General features: G+C 43.8%; 1 protein-coding gene across 3 annotated transcripts in view; it reads left to right on the forward strand.

Annotated features, from left to right (window-relative positions):
* The window catches only part of LGR6 (leucine rich repeat containing G protein-coupled receptor 6), a 147,107-nt gene extending 125,920 nt beyond the window's left edge, over positions 1–21,187 (forward strand). For all 3 annotated transcript variants that reach the window (XM_077335083.1, XM_077335084.1, XM_077335085.1), the window contains 10 exons: positions 3,256–3,324; positions 4,427–4,498; positions 5,498–5,569; positions 6,597–6,662; positions 7,555–7,626; positions 8,929–9,000; positions 10,917–11,042; positions 12,719–12,879; positions 15,208–15,288; positions 15,827–21,187. In XM_077335083.1, coding sequence (XP_077191198.1) covers positions 3,256–3,324; positions 4,427–4,498; positions 5,498–5,569; positions 6,597–6,662; positions 7,555–7,626; positions 8,929–9,000; positions 10,917–11,042; positions 12,719–12,879; positions 15,208–15,288; positions 15,827–17,076 — 2,041 coding nt within the window. In that variant the 3' untranslated portion in view covers positions 17,077–21,187. The remainder of the gene's footprint in view (positions 1–3,255; positions 3,325–4,426; positions 4,499–5,497; positions 5,570–6,596; positions 6,663–7,554; positions 7,627–8,928; positions 9,001–10,916; positions 11,043–12,718; positions 12,880–15,207; positions 15,289–15,826) is intronic.
* Positions 21,188–23,447: the final 2,260 nt, after the last annotated feature.

A 23,447-nucleotide genomic window follows, 5' to 3' on the forward strand; every position in this document is an offset into this window, starting at 1 on the left:
CACCTCAGTAGCTTAACAAGTGGCTCTTTGATTTTTGCATTGCCTAACACTGACATTTCTAACAACAGGCTCTAAGAAAGGCCTTTTGTGTAACTGAGCTTGTTTGCTTCTGGTTTAATTTTTGACCCTCCAGCAAGTGCATTCCCAGATCAAGTTCAGGGATGGCTCAGAAATACAATGCATTCTCTCTCTGCCAAGTAGAGACTGGGGCTTTATCCAGCTAGACTCCCAAAACTGTGAAGAATGCCAGCACACATTCAGGAGGAACTGTTCCTGTACGTACTTGCATACTCCTTGGTCTCCAAATAAAAATTACAACTGTCAGTGGAAGAAAGCCGTTGAAACAGAATGCCTCAAAGAACAAGTGGAAAAGAAAACAAGTGACTTAACTGGAGGTTAATTATCTTGGTTGTCAATTGACTCTTTGGTTTTTACTTACATTTCTATTAAAGAGCCTCTCAAGCATGGCCAATTAGTGAAGAAGCCGTTTGGTGCACTTGATGATGGATATCCGACGTTTCACTGCTGCCCACATTCTGTTCAGTTTTAAACATTTTAATTTTGATCTAGCAGTCTCTGTACCAGTGGCTTCTAGCCTTTCCACACCCAGGAGCCACTGTGCTGCAAGCATGTGACATCAGAGGCACATGAGAGGAAGAGGTGGATCCAGCATTGGGACCTTGCTCACCAAAAAGCCAAGGACGGGAAGCACAAGCCAGAAGGTGTCTTTGTACCCAAAAATACTGTGGAGGAATCATCTCCACTCTTGAGGTACCTTTTCTCACTGCTGCTGCTCAGAATGGGTGCAAAGGACACATCTACCCTGGCAGCAGGTCCTTCCAGAAGACAGAAAAAGTGCTGGTGGCCCACAACTTCCTTGAGGTTCCCAACCAGATCAGTGAAGACCACTTGCCTGTATCAACAATTACAGCTAAATGCAGCCATAACCATTGTGGCGGCTGCTTGGCTGATAGCAGTGGGTAATAAATCCAATAATGATAATATATGCTTTATCATCTAGCTAGTGATATTTTGCTCACCTTTGGAATAGTCTCACTACATCTTTTACCCCTGTTTTTTTGGACAAATGTTTATTCCATTTTTCTGGGGGATTTTCTGCTTCCCTGGGCTGACTGTCTTGTTTAATGCCATTTTTATGCTCTCCCTTACACTCCTTCCCCATCATCGGCCCAAATTTTCTTCAGGCATAATGCTTACTGCCACCCCTTCCTCCTGATCAGAAGATTCAGTTCTCCATGAGAGCTCAAATCTTTTTCTTTTAAATATAGTCTATCATGTAAGGTTAGACAACCTTTCAAATATTTTGAATAAGTTAGTTTAGGGAAGGCTGTGGCTCATGTGTGGATCTTTTTAATTTGCCATATTTTTATCTGTTGTTCCAGCAAGAGTTTAGAGGAGTGTGCCTTGTTCTCCCCCTTCTCTGCTTATCTTCACAACAACCCTGAGAAATGCAGGCTGAGAAGTACTGACTGGCCCAAGGGCACCCCAATAAGGGGTGTGGCTGAGTGAGGATTTCAATCTGTTTCACCCAAATTCTATTCTAGTCTAACCACCACATTTAAATTCAAGTGACTATACCCTGCTATATTTTTATGACATTTGCTATTGTGCATGAACACTTTTGACACCAGTTTGTGCTATGTGGCCCTTCTTTCATTTGCTGAAGCCAGGCATATTAAACACTGGTTACTCTTGATACGGACACACATTAAACCCTGGTTACTCTGGATACGGACACAAGAGAGGTAATGAAGAATTATCTGGGGGGATTTGGGAGAGTGGGTGTTACTAAGCAATTAAATGGCTAATCCCATTTAATTCCAAAGTAAATTCATGGTTATTTCTGTCTTTTAAAACCATAATCTCATTCACGTGGTAATTAGTTGGCAGTCCATTAAGTGTAATTACAAAGAAATCCATATAAACCAGTAATCACTCTAATATTCCAAACTATTTGCCAATTACAATCTACTGAACTGCCATGTAGCTAGAAAGGGTCACATGGAATTTGTCCCTCAAATTAATCCCCTGTATACACAGGTCCCTACACACTCCATTGTGTTGGCCTAATCAAAATTAAAAGGACAATGATGTTATCGTCATTGCAGCACTTAAACTATAGTGTGCCTTTCTCTAAGAGTCTCACGACCTCAAGAAACTTCAGCATGGAGCAATATTCAATACTCTGCTTACACATAATTAATTTTCCTTTAGCATAGTTCAGACAGGCATACAGTAACAAAACAATTCCCTATATCTTGCAGATTGGTCCCCAAACCATCCGAGATACTTATTGGCCTGTAAATTTGAACTTTTCCTAACAAGGCCATCTTATGCTTTACAATACATTTAATATCAGATTTTGGTTCAGATTTCAGCCACATGTCAGGGAGAAATATCCTAGCTTGTCCTATGGGAAGTAACCAAGCTAACACAAGGAAGTTCTGTTTAGTCAGTGTGGCTACTAGTTATTGAAGGGCCTATTCTGCACTCTGTCTAATACAATTTAAAACTATACTGTGACAGTATATTCCTACTATTATGATGGTCTGAGGAAGAGTGCTTGCACTCGAAAGCTCACACCTTGAATAAATCTTTGTTGGTCTTAAGGGTGCTATTGGACTCTGATTTTATTGTGCTACTTCAGACCAACACGACTATTCATTTGAATGATACTGTCTGTGATGATATCCTGTGTCAGTAAATCTCACCAGTGAATTATTCTTTGAGTGTTGAGCTACTTCCTTTTGTCTGTTCCTGAATCTATTACCCAACAATTTCATTGAGTGGCTATGAGTTCTGGTATTTTAGAAGGGGGAGGGAAAGTGCTCCCTGCCCACCTCCACCACTCTGTCCACTATATTATAAGCTGAAATCATGTTTGCCCTGAGTTTCTGTTTCAGGGAGCTAGGCAGTCCCTTAGTCTTTCCTTCTAAAGAGGGTTCTGCGCCGTTTTCAATGCTACAGGAGCAGAAGATTCTGGGTCATGGAAAACAGTATTTTGGGGTGACTGATGACTGCCTCGGCTCAAGGATCATGAAATCTGCTAACAGGAAATATTTCTGCATCTCTTTGAATGTATTTTTCAACTCATTGGGGGAGAGGGGGCTGGATATATAAACTTGGAAATCTCATCTCCTGTGTCAGTAACCAAATTTCCAGTCCTTTGGAATGTGACACACTGATGAGCTTTCCCAACTTTCTTAATGATGCCTTTGCTTTCCTCTCTCACAGGGACCTAAACTATAATGAGTTGGTGGAATTTCCAGTAGCCATTAAGACACTCGGCCAACTTCAAGAGCTGTAAGGCATTTCTTTTACTTTCTATGGAAGAATTCTCAAATAGATAGTGTGGACCCAGCATTGATGTGGATGAAACTGCCATCCCAAACCATAATGTGCATTCCTCTTTCACAGTTTTTCACATAAAGTCAGCATGCTCCTCTCCAACAAGGCAATAAATGCCTCACAGAGATCATTAGTGTCAAAATAGCATTTGGGTCTTTATGATCGCCTTGGGTGAATTGCCCCAAGTTTTAAAAACAATGGCCTTTGGCTCAAAAGATGACACATACATAAAACTCCCTCCCACACCTGAGAGGATGAATATTTTCTCCTGGGTCAATTTCCTTGGCTCCCACTGCTTCCTACCTCTGCAGTTGTGTCCGTGTAGAAGAATCTTTGAATCTATAATTGTTACCTTTTCTCATGTTCCACCTCACTGACGTCCATTCGTTTTTCCAGGATATGGGCAATTTGTGGCTTCCCAAGAGATAGTTTTGCATTGTAATAGATTTCCCAACCTTTAGAGCATATTCAGATGGTCTTAATTTGAGGGAATAGAATGCATTTTCCATTCCTACTGTCCAGGCACATGGGGTGTTTCAACTACTCTGGTCCCCATCAAATAACAACTGTTTCAGGATACTAGTGTCAGTTGAGTTTCCATCATGAACAAATCGGGTGTTTGTTCCTTGTACTCACTTGCATAGGTTCTCTCTATAAGTCCTGTTAGTGGTATGAGGTTGATATATGCTAACTATATTAAATGATTTGTAACTAATAGCTTTGCATTTTGAAGGACTACATCTCTCTCTCTCTTCCTGTCACCTACACCCATATACCATACAAAGCTCAAATACACTCTCAGCTCCATAGTGGAAGGGCGAAAGGCAAACATTAGCAAGCAAACAGACTTGTTTAACTCATTATGTGTACATGATGATGGACACATCTGTTTTGCCATGAGTCAGCACAGCAGGGAAGTATGATTAGTGGGAGCTTCTAAACCTTGCCCCAGTGACATGCATCATACATGATATTTCATCTTGCATGGAGCTGTCCACAAACATTATCTCTTCTGTAGTCTAACCATTAACCACCTTGGCATCTTCTTCCTTGACAGGGGTTTCCATAACAACAACATCAAGGCTATTCCAGAGAAAGCGTTTGCTGGGAATCCCTTACTTCAGATTATGTAAGAAACGAGGCTACCAGGGCTACAATGATACTCTCTCCTTACTCCAACACCACATTAATCATAAGGGGCACTGTTCATAATTCCCAAGATTATACTGTGTTTGTTTATAAGGGAAATACAGGAAGAAAAGAACACATGGATTAGTTGAAAATGTGTATCTTGGGTTCATTTTTCCTGTTTTGAAGCTGAGTCCATTGGGGAAATGAAGACAAGGGTGGGGGTCAGATTACTGGGAATCTCCTCACCCATGCTCATGGTAATGGTTCTCTTCAGCCACAGGCAGATATTAAGGTCTTTATGGTACACGGGGAACTGCTGAAGGAGCTGTCCAAATGTGCTTTTCAGGGAGTTTTCACTTGCATTCATTGTGACAGGAGGGATGCTGTAGCAACCCAATTATCTGCTTCTGAAAGCATTTGAAAGCCAGGCAGTGGGATATCTTACACCTTTAGCTCATCATTTCTACAGTCACCCTATGCTTCCCTGTAATGTTAATGTCATACGGCTGTCTGTTAGTAATGCTTCATTTTTATCACAGAGTCTTGACTTAGCATAAAAATTACTTGGGTCATCTAGGAAGACATTTCATGTCTTCCTCCACACTCCTTTAAGGAGGTGAGAAAACTACTTGTGCTTTTCCCCGCCTTGTCACGCCATTCTCCTATGTGTAATGGACATACCACACACTAGATCATTTTTAATTCCACTCCAGTGATCTCCCTGAAAAGGAGGGACTGTGGCAGAGCTCTGCTTGGCATGCAGAAGGTCTCAGGTTCAATCCTCATTATCTCCAGTGGAAAAGATCACGTAGTAGGTGATGTGAAACCATGAAGAGTAACTGCCAGTCTGAGTAGACAGTACTGATCCTGATGGATTGATTTAGCAGAAGGTAACTTCACGTGTGTTCCCTTAGTGACATTTCTGCTAACAGATGGTCAGGAACAGCGTTGATCTTTAAACTTCTGCATAATGACATTGTCTTCTTCTCTGCTATAGGACCTTGACCCGGGCTGGGATCCATTGGCTACCCAGAGGAATGTGCCAGCAGTTGCCCAGTTTGCGAGTTCTGTGAGTTATATACACATTTCCCATTTATAGCGGGTCTCTTAAGAAATGCATTTACCACCCACACACAGATTGATCATGGTTCCTGTTACTGGCTAGTCGGCACGATAATACTGTGCAGCTGTGGTATATGTTCTACCTTTTATGTTTTTCTTCATAATCAACAGAGATTCACTTTAACAACAGGACTCTAACATCCTAACATGGTTGAGACTACCCTAAAAAGTTATTCTGGTCCTTGACAGACCGTTATACCAATATTGGGCTGAGAGTTTACCAAGTCCCTGGATGCAAACAAAAAAGAATGAGGAGGAAGGGAATGAAATTATGGTACAAGTTCAGAGACGGAAAACCACAAGCTCTGCAACTTGTGCGTGGCCCTCAGTTCACAAGTATACATATTGTGTGTATGAGTGCTGTGAAGCTACAGCCGGCTTATGGTGACCCCAGGAAGGGGCTGTCAGGTCAACTGAGAAGCACGGGCAGTTTGCCATTGCCTTTCTCTGAAGAACCTTCCTTATTAGTCTCCCTTCCAAGTACCAGCCTTGCTTGGCTTCCAAGATCTGACAAGCTTGTGCTATCCCCCTGCTGCCTTCCCAGCGTAATGCTTTACATTGATGCTTTATCATTACTAAGGTGCAGAAATATGTCATACCCCTGTCATGCGGTGGAGATGAGTGTGCACGGCACTTTGGATAAACAGCGATTAGCGAAAGGGTTATAACATTGCCTTTGTTGGCCAAATGGGTGCAGTGGAAAGATACAGAAAGAGGCTGAAGGAAGAAGGGGAGCAGTTGAGTAATCTTGGAGAAATAATATCGGAAAATTAGGCACAGGAATGAATGAAAGACTGGTGCCAGGCAACAAGTGGGTGCAGAGCGGATATTACCTGTCTGTGGGGCTTCTTGCTTCCCCAGCTGCATAGCCTGAGGTTAACCACTCCCTTCCTCAGTGCCAGATACATTCCAACGGGGTCTTTTAGAAGCCTAGCTCTGCTGTAACTGTGTGATGTTTGTTATTTTCCTTTCAGTGAGCTCTCACACAATCAAATTGAGGAGCTGCCCAGTTTTCACCACTGCCAGAAGTTGGAGGAAATGTAAGTTATGGTTGTATTGGGGGGGTGGGCAGGGTGAGAGCAGCCTGAGGTGGAATCCCAGGGCTGAGCAGCCTCAGGTACATCCTTTGGGAATAAACAGACGCCTGAGAGGTGGGTGCTGGACGACAGGTCCTTTATCTGTTGTTGGTTAGAGCAGGGGTAGTCAACCTGTGGTCCTCCAGATGTTCATGGACTACAATTCCCATGAGCCCCTGCCAGCATTTGCTGGCAGGGGCTCATGGGAATTGTAGTCCATGAACATCTGGAGGACCACAGGTTGACTACCCCTGGGTTAGAGCTTTCTCTTGGGTTAATAATGTTCTGTTGTCTGGCCTGCATTCAGTACCGAGTGTCTGGCAGGGCAGCAATGAGCCATGCTGCCGCCGGAAGTTCAGGGAGCATCATAAATATTTCTTGAGGGGGTTCAGATTAAGGCGATTTATGTGGAAGAGCCATGGAAGTATAAAGGCACTGAGTTTCTCCAGCTCCTTTCTTCCCTTCCCTTCCCTTCATCTGTGTTACTTGGGCACCTGATTCCCAGGGGGGAGATGGCCAGCTGGTGACCTTGAGCCCTCCAGGCTCCACAGCAGGAGCAGATGTTGAGAGACCTGGGAACTGTTAGTACAATAATGGACTGGCTCTTTTCAAAACCCCAACAAAAGCCCTTTTGATTTGAATGAGGTGCTGTCCCAGGCCCAGGGCTGTACTCCGGGTGGGTGGGAGTTGATGGCTTTGTTGCTTGAACCACTCTCTCCTTGATCTCTGAACCTGCACTGCAGGCTTTGATGGAAGTAACCTTCACGGCAGCCTTGCTTTCTTCTGCTGCCAGGGAGGACAGAGAGCTCTCTAAGGAAAGTTCCTCTCGCTCATAGTAGCCGCTCTATCTTTGCAGTGGCCTCCAGCACAACCGGATTCATGAAATCAGAGCAGACACCTTTGGGCAGCTCACAGCCTTGCGGTCCATGTAAGTGCCATTTGCAAAGACTACCAGGAGCTTTTAAATGTAGAGTCAGGGGCACCTTTAAGACCAACAAAGTTTTATTCAAGCTATGAGCTTTTGCGTGCACACACACTTCCTCAAGGAAATAAGCATGCAAGTGAAAGCTCACACCTTGGGAAAAAAAACTTTGTTGGTCCAGGTGCCCCTGGACTCAAAATTTGTTCTGCTGCTTCCGACCCACACAGCTGCTCACTAGGAGATTTTAAAATTATTTATCGTGAGAGCAAGTCAGGGTATGGTCACTGGTATCATGCAGGACACTCTGGGCATGATTTCAGAACCCATCAACATCCCTTCAAATTAAGTATGCTACACTCCACTATAGATGCAACCAGCCATTCTTATTACGGCATTTCTTTTGCTCCAGCATGAACAACATTGAAAGGAGTATGTGGCTCACTATTCTGGAGGCAGAACCAGACTCATAAAAGTACTCAGTACAAAAGGACTTAAAAAGTGAACATGCTCTAGATGTGTATAGCATACACACATCATATACATGTAGCATACAGAAGTTCAGTGATGTATCACTTCTCTTAGAGTTGCTGACAGATGGGAAAAAATAAACTTGAATTGGACTTCACACAGTTTCCAACAGAAGGTCCCCTAACTTTTACTCTTCTTCTCTGTTAGTTACTTAAGCCCCCCCCCCCCGCAACATTCTCTCTGTCCCTCAGAATTTTCCCACTGACAAGTATTCCACATGAATATGAGCTAGAGGACTCCTAATACCCACCACCATGTGTGGGTGCACATAATGTGTCCAACCAATTTGTGTTCCTACAATTCATCCTTCTAAGGCTCTACTAGAATAACTTGAACACCATACATTTACTAAAATCCCCAAGTAACTCCATGCACTGTCTGTACCCCAGGCAGACTACAGCTCCCCTACCCCACCCCTGTACACAAATGTAAAAATCAGTGTTTCCACATGAAAAAAATGGATTGCATACCAAGTTAGGTATGGATGCTAGACTGATGAAGGGTTTCTGGTGGCAATTAGCCCACCAGTGTGTCCAAGGATTATCAGAGCCACGACATGGAGCATCTGGGAAGAATAGAAAACCTTCAGTGAAACAAAATTCACTCAGAAATTCAATGGAGAATCACTCACAAGAAGGCCACTCCAACAACTGGATGGATACCTTGGGAGCTTTCAGATGTATAGAACAGTTGTGCAGGGCATGCAGCCTTCTATACCATTGCTATGTGCAGTCTCCTCAGCATACTTCCTTCATCATTGTATATCTATTTGCCTTGCAGAGACCTGAGTTGGAATTTCATTCAGACCATCCATCCAGAGGCCTTTGTAACCCTCCCCTCTCTGGTTAAACTGTAAGTTGCCTGACAACTCAGAAAATATTTCCATGTCATTTGCAAAACTACCTTAATCTGGGCTGCCCAAAGAGGAGGAGAAGATGGAACAGGGAATGTGCAAGGCTAGACTAGATACGACAGCATTCTTGTGTCCCATGATTGGGACTACACGGACATTTTAAAGTGATTTTTAAAATCTGCTGAGGTGTTCTTGTTCCCCCCCACACACACAAATGGCTACAGCACTGCAGCTGTTTCAATACTTGAAAGGGAGGGAAGACAAGAGCACCTCAGACCACTGTCCAGGATCAGGCCCTCACACCATTTTTAAACAAAGAAAGTTTGAGTTCAGTGGCACCTTTACAACCAACAAAGTTTTATTTAAGGTATAAGCTTCTATGTGCATGCATACGAAAGCTTATACCTTGAATAGAACTTTGTTGGTCTTTAAGGTGGACTCAAATTTTGTTCTGCTGTTTCAGATCCACATGGCTCCCTACTTGAACCATTCAAAAATAACATCCTCATAAGGGACACGAAGATGCCACCACATCTAGTTTGGCCCTTAGACAAGGCACTATTTTGTTTGCTTGTTTGACTGATTTTTAGCCTGCCACTCTCTAGAGACTCGTGGCAGCTTACAATATTAAATCCCCATAAAACATATAAAACCCCATCTAGTCCCATAACAATGCTGACAGGGCATTAAAAGCAACCTGAACCAAGATTAGCAGCATAGCCCCCCACCCCCATTTCCCACAGCCACCCACCCCCAGGCCGGGTATGGTCGATGTCACCACTTAGCCTGAGGAGGAGCCTCATTGTTCCTAGCCCTGACCTCAGCCAAAGACCTGGCAGAAGAGCTGCATTTTAGAGGCCTTGCACAACACTGATAGCTCCGTCAGGGCCCTAAGCTCTCCCAGGAGCTCACTGCACTAGGTTGGAGCCAGGACCAGGCGTGCTTCCTTAGGGCTAGGGACCTCCAGTAGGTTAGCACCCTCAGAGCAGAGACCCCTGCGGGGGCCATAAGGGAACAGATGGTCCCTCAGATAGACAGGACCCAAGCCACAGATGGCCTTAAACGTCAGCACCAAAACCTTGAACCTGATCCGGGCCAGGAGTGGCAACCAATGCAGCTGCCTCAGCACAGGCTGGATATGGGCCCTCCAAGGTGTACCAATGAGGACCCTAGCAGCTGCGTTCTGCACCAGCTGGAGTTTCCGGGCCAGGGATAAGGGTAGCCCCGTGTAGAGTGAATTACTGGAGTCCAGTCTAGAGGTGACCGTTGCATGGATCACTAGCCCTCAAGTGTGGAAAGAACACTGACCACTTTGCAGCACTGCTGTTTGCATGCTTGCTGATCTAATGTATGTGAAGTGATCTGAACGCTCTATGATGCCATCTTAAACAGACTTGACTTCAAAGGACTGAGAATGTGGTAACTCTCCTTAGGCTCACACTTTTTCCTCTGTTCCCAGTTCATCTCACCACCACAGCTAACAGTCATTTCGCTTCAGAGTGTTTGGAGTTCCTAAAGGTTTAAAGCATCCTGGACTGGGTAGAGTATTAAAGACCTAATCTCTGGTCCAGGATATCAAAAACTTCCAGGGGCCCAGATAGTCCCACTTCCTAGGCCCCCCTCCCATTATTGATTGGTTATCCTCAACATTCCATGACTCCTGTGGGCAACAGGCATGCTCCGTGCTTATTCAGCTATAGAGAAGAGTCCCCCCAGATCTGCAGAAAGCCCAACCCCTTGTCATTGCCCTGCAGGTAGACAAAAAGCCACCATAGGCACTGTTAAGAGTTGGTGTGGGGGGGGGCGATCCTGTCAGAACACAACCCACTTATAACCTTGTGAGCAGCTCCCCTCCGCAGCCCAGAGCCCTTTCACCGATCTGTTCTTGTATTTCCTCTGCCTTCCACTCTCATAGGGATCTGACGGACAATCAGCTGGTGACGCTGCCATTGTCTGGCTTGAATGCACTAACTCACCTGAAGCTGAAAGGCAACCCTGCCCTCTCAGAGTCCTTCCCTAAGGAAAACTTTCCCAAGATGAGGTGAGCTTGGTTTCTAGCTTCACGCAGCATGCATGCTCTCCCTCTCCTTCTGACTGGACTTTATTTGCTTTGATCCATCTTCTGCTCTCCATGCTTACCAGACATTTCCATGTAATTTTGTTAGCCCAGAGGTTTGAGCAAGCGTGACTTCCTGCTAACACTCCGAATCCGTCACCGAGCCTGGTTTAAGGAGCCACTGGATGTCTCCTTGCTGGCCTCCTCCAAACTCACACGCAGGCAGGGGCCTTGGAAGCAGGGGGCTCACGCCTGGGGCTCACCAGAGCGGAAAACCTTTGCAAAAGCCAACCTCAGCTAATGACATCCAGCCTTCCTACAGTAAATGCTATTTGTGTGTGGCCATGTCTTGTCTGCTGTGGATTAATGAGCAGCCTGAAGGGGTCAGAGTCAGCAGCTAAGACAATGTGCCAGAGGGAGGCTCAGAACACAGTGGCCAAAATGCCAGCAATATGTTGGTGGGGAGTCCTTCTTGTTCCCACCCAATTCAGTGCCTGTGCAGTGGAATCATTACGCACACTAATCATACTGTGAGGCCGCATTCGGATTTGACCACTGTCGGCAGTGCTGGGGCTATTTTTTAGGCCATCGGGTACAGAATATTGCTCTTCATAAGCAGCTAACACATGGGAGCATTTGCAGCCTGTTCACAGGAAGATAAAATAAACTGAAAGCAGGACATGGGAATTATTGGACAAATTCTAGAGTCTATCAGAAAAAGGCACTGATGGTCACTGATTCCCCCCCTCCCCCAGCAGACCTTTCTGACACTGGAAAGGTTTATTTCTAGGGTCATAAGGACCACCTGGAGTAGCCATGCGGGGGCAGGGGATCACTCCCTTGTGTTTCTCATGTGAGCAGAGCTCCACTGACAGAAGAGGGGAAAGGGACTGATGCCACCCTTCCTAGCTACTACTTCAGATGGGTTCCACTATCCAGAGAATAAACTTCCTGGGGAAAGAAAGGACAGCAGGAGAGACGGAAATTTGGGAAGATCAAGAAACCTTCTGTGGACCTTGCTCTGGATACAGCCTAAATAACTTATGGTCTCCCCTGAAGCATTTGGGAACTGGGAGCAGCTTGACAGGGCTATGAGGAATTCTCTTCCACTCATAAAACTTAAGTTCTCAGAATTTCTTGGGAGAGAGATAATTGCCCAACAGCTTCTGGATGGTACCTCTGCTTCTTAAATAGATCCAAACAGTCTTAAGAGCATTATTATCAATCCAAGTTTCTTAGCTTCTGCAGTTCCAGATTCTGGTAGTCATTTTATGGCATCTGGTCCCACATATAAGTGGGCTGGAAATTAGCTTTGTGCTTTAATAGTGTATCTTGTGCTGTAAGTATAGAAGAAGTACAGGCTATTAAATTGAACCATAGAACTATGGATTTTAGTTCCTGACCCAGTCAACAGGAGGGTGGCCTCTGGTTTCCTATATTTGCTGTGTAAAGGAATGCATATTAGTAGTCGTAGTTCTCTGACCTCTGCATAGCAAGCCATACCTACCAGAATTCCTTCTTTTATCCAGCTATTAAAGATATTGCAAGTTTGTCCTCCATTGCATGAGGTCACTGGTATAGTTGATACCTTTGCAGGAACATCTGTGCATGACAGGTCCAAGTGTAGCTGATAACTAGTAGCCTTGTATTCTCCTCTTCAGGGTCTTGGAGGTGCCTTATGCTTACCAGTGCTGTGCCTATGGAGCATGTGGCAACTTCTTCAAAGTTTCCAGTCAGTGGGATTCTGAGGATACAAGTCCTGAGGATGAGGATGGCCACAAAAGGAGCTCAGGACTATTTCCAAACCATGCTGATAACCACTGTGAGTAAGACTGATTAGTAAGTTGGACCATCCTCCCTCTTACCATTCTCACTTAGGGTTGCCATTCCCCAGTTAGGAGCAGGGGACAACCCAGTTTGGAGTGTCTCCCCCCATTTTAGGGCTCTCAGGAGCTGGGGAAACTGACAGAGTGGGGAGGGAAGAAGCAGGAAGTAAACCCAGAAGTGATGTAGGCATGTGGGTGATGTTGAGTGGCAACATTCTGGTTTGGGGGTAAAATTCTATGGTAAATCTGAATCGGGGTTTTGCTCACAAACCAGAGCATCACCTCTGACATCACTGGTGACACAGCAACATTGTCTTGTTTCCTGCCTTCTTCCTCTGTGCTCCTGGTAAGTGCCTCGCATCCTCTAACAGCTGGTCCAAGGTACCTAGCAACCCTGTTCTGACTTGGGGATAAGGATGAAGTCAAAGGAGGGTTTTTTAAAAAAAGTTAAGGAATGGCACCGTAATAAATGAAGCAGACCTTGGCCCTCCGTGCCTTGGGGGAAATAGGATCACCCCAGTATGCACGTCTTTAGTTGTTATCCTAATATGCCTGATTAATCTGCATTTTAACAGGGACCTTTCCAAGGGAAAGCCAAAAGGTACAGGAGCAATCAAAGTGGACTAGTTTAAGGATCACATAGCTGTTGTGTTGAGGGATCTGCTGTTTACTCGGCCAAATAATTTTGTGGCTGTGGGATTTCTGTGTGACTGCAAGTCGCATGCAAAAGGCATTGGGGAAGTACATGGATTTCCAAACCGCAGCTTGGATTGTTTGTTTGCTGCATGACATGACTATATAAACACATGGCCCACACACGCTGACAAGACTGAAAGACTCTGGCTGAAATGAGAAATACATTTGACACAGTCTGCCATGAGGAAAGCAGATTTTGCTATCTCCTGACTCTGTTGGGGCAGCCGCCTGCCTTAGGCTATAATAGTCTTGTCTTGCATGTGAAGCAGTTGTAACAGCTTAGTGGGATGGGTGGAAATACAGATACTCTCCCCCACCTTGTGACAAAGGACTGTGGTCTGTGAGGAGATGGCCAACCACTCCAGTCTGAAGTCACCATCTTGGGAAATAATTTTCATAGCCCACAGAGATACTCTGCTCCAGTGCTTGCATCCCATCTCCTGCCACTTTCATTTTTCTAGTAAAAAGAACAAGAGATACATGGAGAAAGCAGCCCTAAGACCCCTCAACAATTCCCCATATCCTGTCCTGTGCACCATCTTCCCCTCTTCTAAGCAGTCATGTGGCACCTTCTGAAGGTTGCTCCAGTGCAGGGGGCAGTTCTCTCTTCTCTATGACACAGCTGCAGTCCCCCCCCCCCGCAGATTGGTGATTGACCCCCAATCTGACTCCTGTGGATGAGCATGCTCTTGCCAGAGGTTATGTCTTCCTGGAAAAGCTTTGCCCCAATAACAGGTGGAGAACAGAGTGGACTGACAGGAAATGGGCCTTGCATACTTTCTATGTTTCCATGCATCCAGCAGCACACAATATTTGTTTTGCTTAAAAATTTCAGTGCGAGTTCTGTGTGGTTCCTTTTGTGCAACCAGCATGTTCTGATGGTAGGATATTTGTGGGGAAAAGAAAATACACAGAGACTGCCCAAGTCGTGTTCTTGACACCTCCAGTAAAACAAACAGCAGAGACTCAACTGTCTAGACTTTTGGGCGACGGGTCCCTCTCTCTCAGATGCTAGTACACTGGAGGAGGCGACGTTCTGTGTAGTTAGAAGACATCAGTAATGCAGCACAGCTCATGGCCATCCACCCTTTCTATGCCAACACCCCCCACCCCAACATTCCTTAAGGAAATATTCATAATAAACGGTGTGCTTTGAGACTCTTGTTTAAGGCAGAACACAAATTTTATTGAAGTGAAACATGGTTAATTATAGAGCTGCTGTATTTTTTTCTGACAAAGGATCTGTGCTTTTAGCAGTTGTATGACAGGCATAAAACCTATAAGTAGGTTTTTTCCCCCCACACATTCATATATCTCCAGGAAGGGAAAAGCTACACCTAGTTGAATTTCTGTATTTGTTTAAAGGGACAGCTCTTCTATCACTGAAAAAAAAGCTCCTGACTTACCTTGATATCGCAGTTCCTTCTGTTAATGACTCAGCAGTGCCCATTAAAACTCCTTGTAAACAAGACCTATTCAAATACTAGCCAGGGCCAATCTTGCTTAGCTTCCAAGATCTGATGAGATCAGGCTACCCTGGGCTGTTCAGGTCAGAATGATATCTGGCTTACAATATAAAATATCAGTATTGCCATGCCTGTTATCTTGCTTTCTGCCTTAATATCTAGATGACCTGGATATGGAGGATTTCCAGTTGGAAATGGAAGATTCAAAGCTACGTCCAAACATCCAGTGCACACCGAGCCCTGGTAAGAAGCCTTCTCAAAGACCAATAAGGTCACTATGCAAGCACAGAATTAAGAGCAGGTGAAGAAATCAGCATCACAAGAAGAGCTAGTTTCTCTCCCTGCTTGTTGCAAAAAGAGGGCGAGAGCACACAGTATTCATTGAAGATTTCAAGGGACAGAAAGGTGCAGCATTTCCAGATTTCAGTGCCCTACTTAGCTGAGCATTCTTCCATTTCATATAAATAGCAGAAGCAGGGAAGCCATTGCCTTTTGCACAGGCAGCCTTAAGACAGTTGCAGCAACTAATTTTAGGTGTTAAAAGTGCAAAAGAGCTGCTTTGACATTTGCTGTGTACTTCTGGCCATTTAACCCCAATATACCTTGCCCTCCATTTTCCTATCAAATTAATTTCCCTTGTTCCACCAGTGGTAAAGGCATGCAGGGCTCAATGGCCAATTGGAATTCACTTGTCTGAGGTTTGGCAATACATTGTTAGTTGCTCTGTTGCAGTACCGCCTTCGGCCAGGCTTTGATTGGAGTCTTCCTTCCTTCTTTCCAGGTCCCTTCAAGCCATGTGACCACCTGTTTGAGAGCTGGGTCATCCGCCTGGGTGTCTGGCTGATCATGCTGGTCTCCATACTGTGCAATGGGTTGGTCATGGTGGTTGTCTTTGCCTCACCTGGCTATCTGTCTCCAATCAAATTTGTCATTGGCACCATTGCCGGAACCAACCTGCTGACAGGCATGTATTGTGCCATTTTGGCCTTCGTGGATGCCATCACCTTCAGCCATTTTGCCAAATATGGAGCCAGGTGGGAGACAGGTGCAGGGTGCCAGGTCACTGGATTCTTGTCCGTCTTTGCTTCAGAGGCTTCCATCCTTCTCCTAACATTGGCTGCTATCCAATGCAGTCTGTCAGTGTCATGCATGAAGACGTATGGGAAGGTGCCTTCCTTTGGCAGCGTGAAGGCTGGTGCTATGGGTTGCCTGACCCTCTCCTCTGTAGCTGCAGCTCTCCCCCTGTTTTCTGTAGGAGAGTATGGGGCATCCCCTCTTTGCTTGCCTTACCCCCTCCCTGATGGAAAACCTTCTATGCTGGGCTTCATGGTGGCCCTGGTGCTGGTCAACACCCTCTGTTTCCTTATCATTACTGGCACATACATCCGCCTGTATTGCAACCTGCTGAAAGGTGAATTTGACTCCGTCTGGGACTGTGCTATGATTAAGCATGTTGCTTGGCTCATCTTTATCAACTGCATCCTCTATTGCCCTGTAGCCTTCCTCACCTTCTCTTCCATGCTCAGCCTCTTCCTTATCACCCCTGAAGTCATCAAGTCTGTCCTGTTGGTGGTGCTTCCTCTTCCAGCTTGCTTGAATCCCCTGCTCTATCTGCTCTTTAACTCCCACTTCAGAGATGACTTGAGGCTCCTGAGGCATAAGAGCGAGTCCCAGGAGAGCTGTGCCCAGTCCTATGTGTCCGAGGACACAGAGAAGAGCTCATATGACTCTACCCAGGCCCTTGTTCCGTTCTCTGACATGGATCATATCTTTGAGGCACCAAGCATCTTTGAAGTGCCGCCTAGATGCCCACCAGTCCTGGACACCTACAGCTTCCCCTCAGTGACTCACATCCCATGCCAACAAAAGGCAGGGACCAGAAGGCATGACAGTGACTTCTCCACTCACCTCTCTTGCCTGGCCGACAATGAGCTACTCATTGCATCAGAAAGCAGAGACCCAGCAAGGAACAGCCTTCGAATCACCTTGTTCCCGACGTCACCAACTCCAGCCTTTACTTCTCACTTATAAACACAGTTCTCCAGTCCCCACAGTGAAACGAGAGCTGTTTGTGGGGGGGGGGGGGAGCATGGTCCAGTGTATCACTTCTTCTGGAGAAAGCCAAGGGGCTGCTAATGACATGTAATCTAGCTTGCTGGAACACCATTTCTCAAGCACCAAGCACTACTAGAATTACTCAGTGTGGGTGGAAGAACCCCGTCTCCTACCAAAAGCAGTGTTTCATCAAGAACGGGAGAGCTAGGAAACAACTGCGTCCAAGTCCTCTGAAGATGGAAAGACAGCATGTTACTATGCAGCATTTTTGTAGGGAAAAAGACAGAAACTGCTAATCAGAAAAGACTCCACTTCCTGGGACATTTTAAAATTTTGCTTTCAACATGGTGCAGAACAGACAACAAAGTGGAGTAATATTCCCAAAGAGTCTTTCCTTAAAACAGTGGCAGACATAAATAATTCAGGATAATGCCACAGCAAATTAGAGTACTACTGGCATGTTCTATAGATACTTCTGTACCTGCTGAGAACAGACATAGGCTGGCCATTTAGGGTCTCACACTGCCCTTTGAAATTCTCTAAGAATTCTGTTCAACAGGAGGAGAGAGGCTGAATGTAATAGACAGGTGCTCAGTTTAGGATGCTTCTGTTTCATACAGCCTGGTTTTCCAGGCATGATATACCTACTCAGGGAGCAAGTAATTAAAGCTCAGCTCCTCTCCTCCCGAATTAAGACAGCTGGAAGAAATGTCCACTGTTAAGTATGACTGAATGCAGATCCAAAATCAGTGACAAAACCAGAATTAGAACTTCCAAGGTTCCACTGAGAACCAGGGTATGCTGTGTTCCTTGTCATACTACACAACATAAGCTTCAGATAGAAGAGCCATGCTGGATCAGAGGTCCATCATGTCCGGCATTTTGTTCACAGTGGCCACCCAGCTGCCTCTAGGAAGCCCACAAACAGGATGGCCACAATAGCATCCTCCCACCTGTGCACCCCAACAACTGATGTAAAGAAGCAAACTTGTATCATCTTGTTGCTGGGTGCCACAAAAACTTACCATTATTTGGACTGATGGGCTGAAAGCAATGCAAGATGGTATCTTTAATCTCCTAAGGGAAACTAACATGCAGATATTCTTCCACTCAATAGCACTCTTTCCATTTTTAAAAGTGCTGTTGTAGCAAAACGACGAGGATGGTATTAAGCACAGCAAATACCTGGAGAGATGCAAGACATGGATGTGTTCATTAATCTTGAGCCAGAGACTCCCTGCATGAAGTATACCTCCTTAGCGATATAAGCTCAACAGGCCAACTGCCCCTAAATCTAGCCATTACTCAAACTGGGTAATTGCTGTGTTTTACAAGGTGTTATTGTACTGTAAAGATTCAACTGGTCACATCTAAAACAAGGAAATGTTTCAACTTTCGGTGTTTTCAATAAAGGGCATAGTCTGCCTTGTAGTTGGGAAACTGTTGTAAAAAGAACCAGTTGAGGGCATGATGCATTGATCCCTTTAAATAACTGGGCAGGGAGATATTGCTTGCTACCTGTACTCCTTTGTTTGTTTTCTTACAAAATGTTACCTGTAGCTTGCAGTTTGGAGGGGCTGCAAACTTTTTAACATGTCATTTTCCTGCTGAAAATCACCACCTCCAAACTGTTTTTAACCCCACTGGAGAAAGCAAACAAGGTACCATTTTGTTATAGAACTTACAGGGCAATTTTGCTAAAATAATACTTTATCAGTACACAACTCTGTCAAGAACCAGAGGAAACTTCAGAACTTTCCACAACCTCAATAACTACTTAGGTTTACTCAGATGTATTTTTGAATGGAAGCTAAGTTATAAGTCTGGCAAAGGCTAATTATGCTGAGGTGTTCCCCCCCCCTCCCAAAAAAGTGCAATAAGACCAATGGATTAATCTTGGATTAAGATCCCAATTCCAGTTATAAATCAGCAAATAAAGGAGTGCATGACACCACCTATAACTCTATGGAGCTCTCAGGCAGGTTTCCAGTTTGTAATTGGCCACATGGAAAACTTTCTTCCTTCTGTAATGAAGCATATAAAAGGGAGCTTGTGCACCAGACTGCTTATTCAGAGTCAGATTTAACTAGTTCTATATGCACGGAAATTGTTATACAACATACTTTCACTGGCCAGAAAATTCAGGTAAAGGTGAAAGCAAGCTACCTGATTTAAAAGGTATAAGAATTTGACCCTTCAGTCATTGAGCTTACTGTTTTACACAAAGCAGGAAACTTTTGGGGAGGGCTGTGGCTCAGTGATAGAGCATCTGTTTGGCATGCAGAAGGTTCCAAGCTGAAGGATCAGGTGGTATGTAATATGAAAGGCCCTGGAGAAACACTGCCAGCCTGAGTAAGCTGTACTGACCATGATGGATTCAGTATAAGGCTACTTTAGGTACTAAGTTAGTGCAGGTCGATTTATTTATCGTACAGTTTCCAACATTCCCAGCACACAAATATTATCCTTGAAAGCCTGTAGTATAGCTGGATTAGTTGTGAACTGCAAGTTTGTTGTGACGTCTTACAGACACCATCCAACACAGTTAAATGTCACTACTTTTAAATGTGAAAGAAGAAATTACACTTTTGGTGATTTCCTATGGAGCCATGAGCTTTTTCATTAGATGCGGATTAACACACTACATGAACCTTGGTAACATGCAAGTGTTAAGCATTTTGAAAATTTCCTTCAAAACAGATTTAAGGGAAAATCAGAATAGCATAATTAGATCTCAATATCACCAAAAGCCTGTATAGTTCATTTCTACATGAATGTTTGAAGAAAAGTCTTTATGCCCCTGCATCAAAGTAAAATATGTGACCATATTTTGCATAGCCCTTAAAGATACAACATACCGTATTTGCCGGCGTATAAGACGACTGGGCGTATAAGATGACCCCCCAACATTTCCACTCAAAATACAGTACTATGGGCCACTATGGGCAGCTATGTCTAACCAACTGAAGTGCACCCGGCATATAAGACGACCCCCCCCCCCACTTGGAGGCATGTTTTTCAGGGGGGAAAGTAGTCTTATATGCCAGCAAATAATGTAGATCCTAGAGTTCAAGAGTTCTGGAGAAGCAAGACATTGCTTAGTCACCACATAACATTCGGCCTCTGAAAGGGCTGAATCTTCAAAACTGAGAGTAATTTACAGAAGTAACAATTGTTTCTGCATGTCCAGTGTCTGAACAAACATTGGAATATACTTTCCAGTTAACGGTGGAGCTCTTCTGCATTTTATGTTGCCCTTAAAATTCCATTAGGCAATACATCAGAGCCTAAAAGTATTTTCTTTTGAAAACATGTTCTGATCTGGATTGATTCCAGGAAGATAGATTTTGTGATCTCCATTAACCAAACAACACCATGCCCAAGACACAGACGGCAGCTTGTTAGTGGGTACTAACCAATGCAGGATACACGGCATGGACCAAGAATTCTTCTTTTCCTCTGACCTCTAGATTAATTCATAACCAGGCAAAAGAAAAAGCTTTTGCCAGGTACCCTTCAGGTGCCAAGTCCCCTGGTCTTCAAACACATAGTCAAGCCATAGCATTGCCATTCTGGGGCCTTTTGAGTTTATACATGAACTTTCAGTATACTTTGATTCTCTTGCTGCTCTTACATCACAGGGGAAAGAGTTATTGCTTCTTGTACTCTTTGAAACTGGGGTTAGTGTTTACCACATATACTTATAAGGGACCATCATCCAGACACCCCAAGTCCAGCTGAGTCCAGTCTTAAAAATACAGAACTCATGTCACTCTTACAGTCAATATGATCCTGTTCAAAATAAATTATGACCAGGCTCCCACCCCACACTGAGGCAAAGAAAACTATCAGAAAGAGCCTTTCCACAACCTGTATATGTTATCTGTATATACATGATGCCATATGCAATATCCAGCATGTGTGTTTTGTATATTATGTGTATATTTATATATGGAGAGATATAGCCATTTTCCCTCTTACTGATTCTGTGTTAAAACCCTGCTTTCCTTTTTGTATATTGTATTTGTAAAGCATTCACAATGGAAAACCATGTAGAAAATTAAAATTTATAATTTTAAAATATCAATCAGATGCTCTGTAACTAGTGTTAATGAACGAACACGCCATCCTAGAGAGCGCTTCCATACCATCGCAATCCATTCAAACATTTAGCAGCCATTACATAAACAGTTGATGATAAACATGCACATTGTGCAAACTTGTTCTGCACATGTGCTAGAAGACCCAGAAATGGCTAGTTTCTCAAAACGTGAGGTTTGGGAAACACAGACAATGTAGACGGAAACCGCCTTGGAGTCAGTGAAAGGCTGCATTTAATAAGAAAATCTGCTGTGTTGACAGCAACAGAGACAAAGTAGCTGTTGAGACAATATACCAGTCCTTTGGGGGAAGTTGAACAGAAAATTCTTATCTCATAAAGCCTTACCAGTTCAGGACTTAATATCAAGGCCCTCAAAGACGAATGAACAAACTCACTTTAATTTCAAAGTGCTTTAAGGCAGGCCGCTATACATTATCCATTGCCTGTGATTCAAGATAACTCAAGAAACCCAAAAAGTGAATCATTTCTTTACAGATGGCTTAACCACAAGGTTTGGAAATATGCTTCAGATTTTGAAAGTCTTACAGTAGGAGGATAGCCAAAGAAAAGCTGCATGTGCCTGTACTCGGACCCCATTATGTATTTCACCTGGATCCACTCATATACATTTATTCAAGCCAACATCTGCATCAGGAAAATTCACTATCTGCAGGTGGAACAAACAATAGACGTAGAAAAGAGCAAGAGTCCGGTAGCATCTTAAAGACTAAAACATTTGTGACAGGATATGAGCTTTAGTGAGTTACTGCTCACTTCTTCAGGTACCAGAAAAGAGTGTCCAAAGTGAGCAGTGACTCACAAATATCCTGCCTGCCACAAATGTTTGTCTTTAAGGTGCTACCGGACTCTTGCTGTTTTCTACTGCTAGACAGGTTACCATGGCTATAGGTAAAATATACCCCAGCATAAATATAACATGCACTGGACTCTAAAAATCATACATTAAAAAGAGGAAAACAATTGAAGATTTTGATCTCTCTACAGTCTGTAAGCCTCCCAAAACAAAAGATTTCCTTCCCAGTGTACCACCTTATGTAGAGTCTGTGGGTCAACAACTGCAAATGGAACCCTACTGAATTCCCAACATGCCAAAATGAGGAAGCATATTTGCTTGTGGTAAAATCCCATACCACTGGAGACTAAAAAGAGGAATGAAGTGAGACCACCAAGTATCAAAGAAAAAATTATTTGCCAGCAAAAGGGAGAATTTTCTAAAGCAAGAGACACGGTGGTCTTCTTCATAACAACTCTTCTCGTTGATGTGACACACTACCAGAGCTGTTGGAAATGCCTTACCAGGTTTGATTTTGAATTCTAAGGTTTCCAGATTTTGAGATTATAAGAATAATTAGAGAACATATCATTTATTTTTAGATTGAATTTGTGCGAATATAGGCATCATGTGGAAGAGCCTATGGCCTTACATATAAGAAATTCTTTGCCTAACCACACAGCATAGGAGGTAAAATAATTCTTAACGCCAATGAAATTCTAATTCTTTTATAACCTTTTATGTTAAATATATTTAAAATTTCAGTATAATACTGTCGTTTTCAAATTTAATAATGTGGTTTTCTTTTTAAATTTTAGAGAGCACCTGGTTGTGAAAAATATAAAATACACACATTCAGAGAATATTTGTAACCACCTCGACTGTAGAAACCAAAATGATTTTATTTTATGTGATCTATAGCAGGGGTAGTCAAACCTGTGGTCCTCCAGATGTCCATGGGAATAGTAGTCCATGAACATCTGGAGGACCACAGGTTGATAGGACAGACGTATTCACCTGTAATGTTTTTAAATTGTAGTCTGACATTCAGGCCCATTTTTAATTTTACATGTGCTTGTTATGGCTTGACTCTTTTGACACAAATAGGAAGATTTTGAGTTGAGTTTGTTGCACCACTTTTGTTGTTGACCACATATGAATATCACAACCAAAAGGACGGGATTAATTGCATGAGTCTGTTGGAAAAGATTCCACTGGAGTGGAAAAATCCATAATAACTCTGTCCAAACAGTTACCCACAGTTCTGGGCACATGACTGAAAATGACAAGCCCCTTGCACTTATTGCTTTGCTTCACATCAGTGAGACAATGGAGTAGACAAATGGTGATTGGCATTCCTTGTGCCACATTTGCTACCAGTCATGTACCCCCATCATAATTTGCTGCAATCTTCCAATATCTTGGTCCAGCCATGCTGCCTTTGACTTAATC

This window comes from Paroedura picta, chromosome 4 (genome assembly GCF_049243985.1).
Source record: "Paroedura picta isolate Pp20150507F chromosome 4, Ppicta_v3.0, whole genome shotgun sequence".
NCBI classification, from domain to species: domain Eukaryota; kingdom Metazoa; phylum Chordata; class Lepidosauria; order Squamata; family Gekkonidae; genus Paroedura; species Paroedura picta.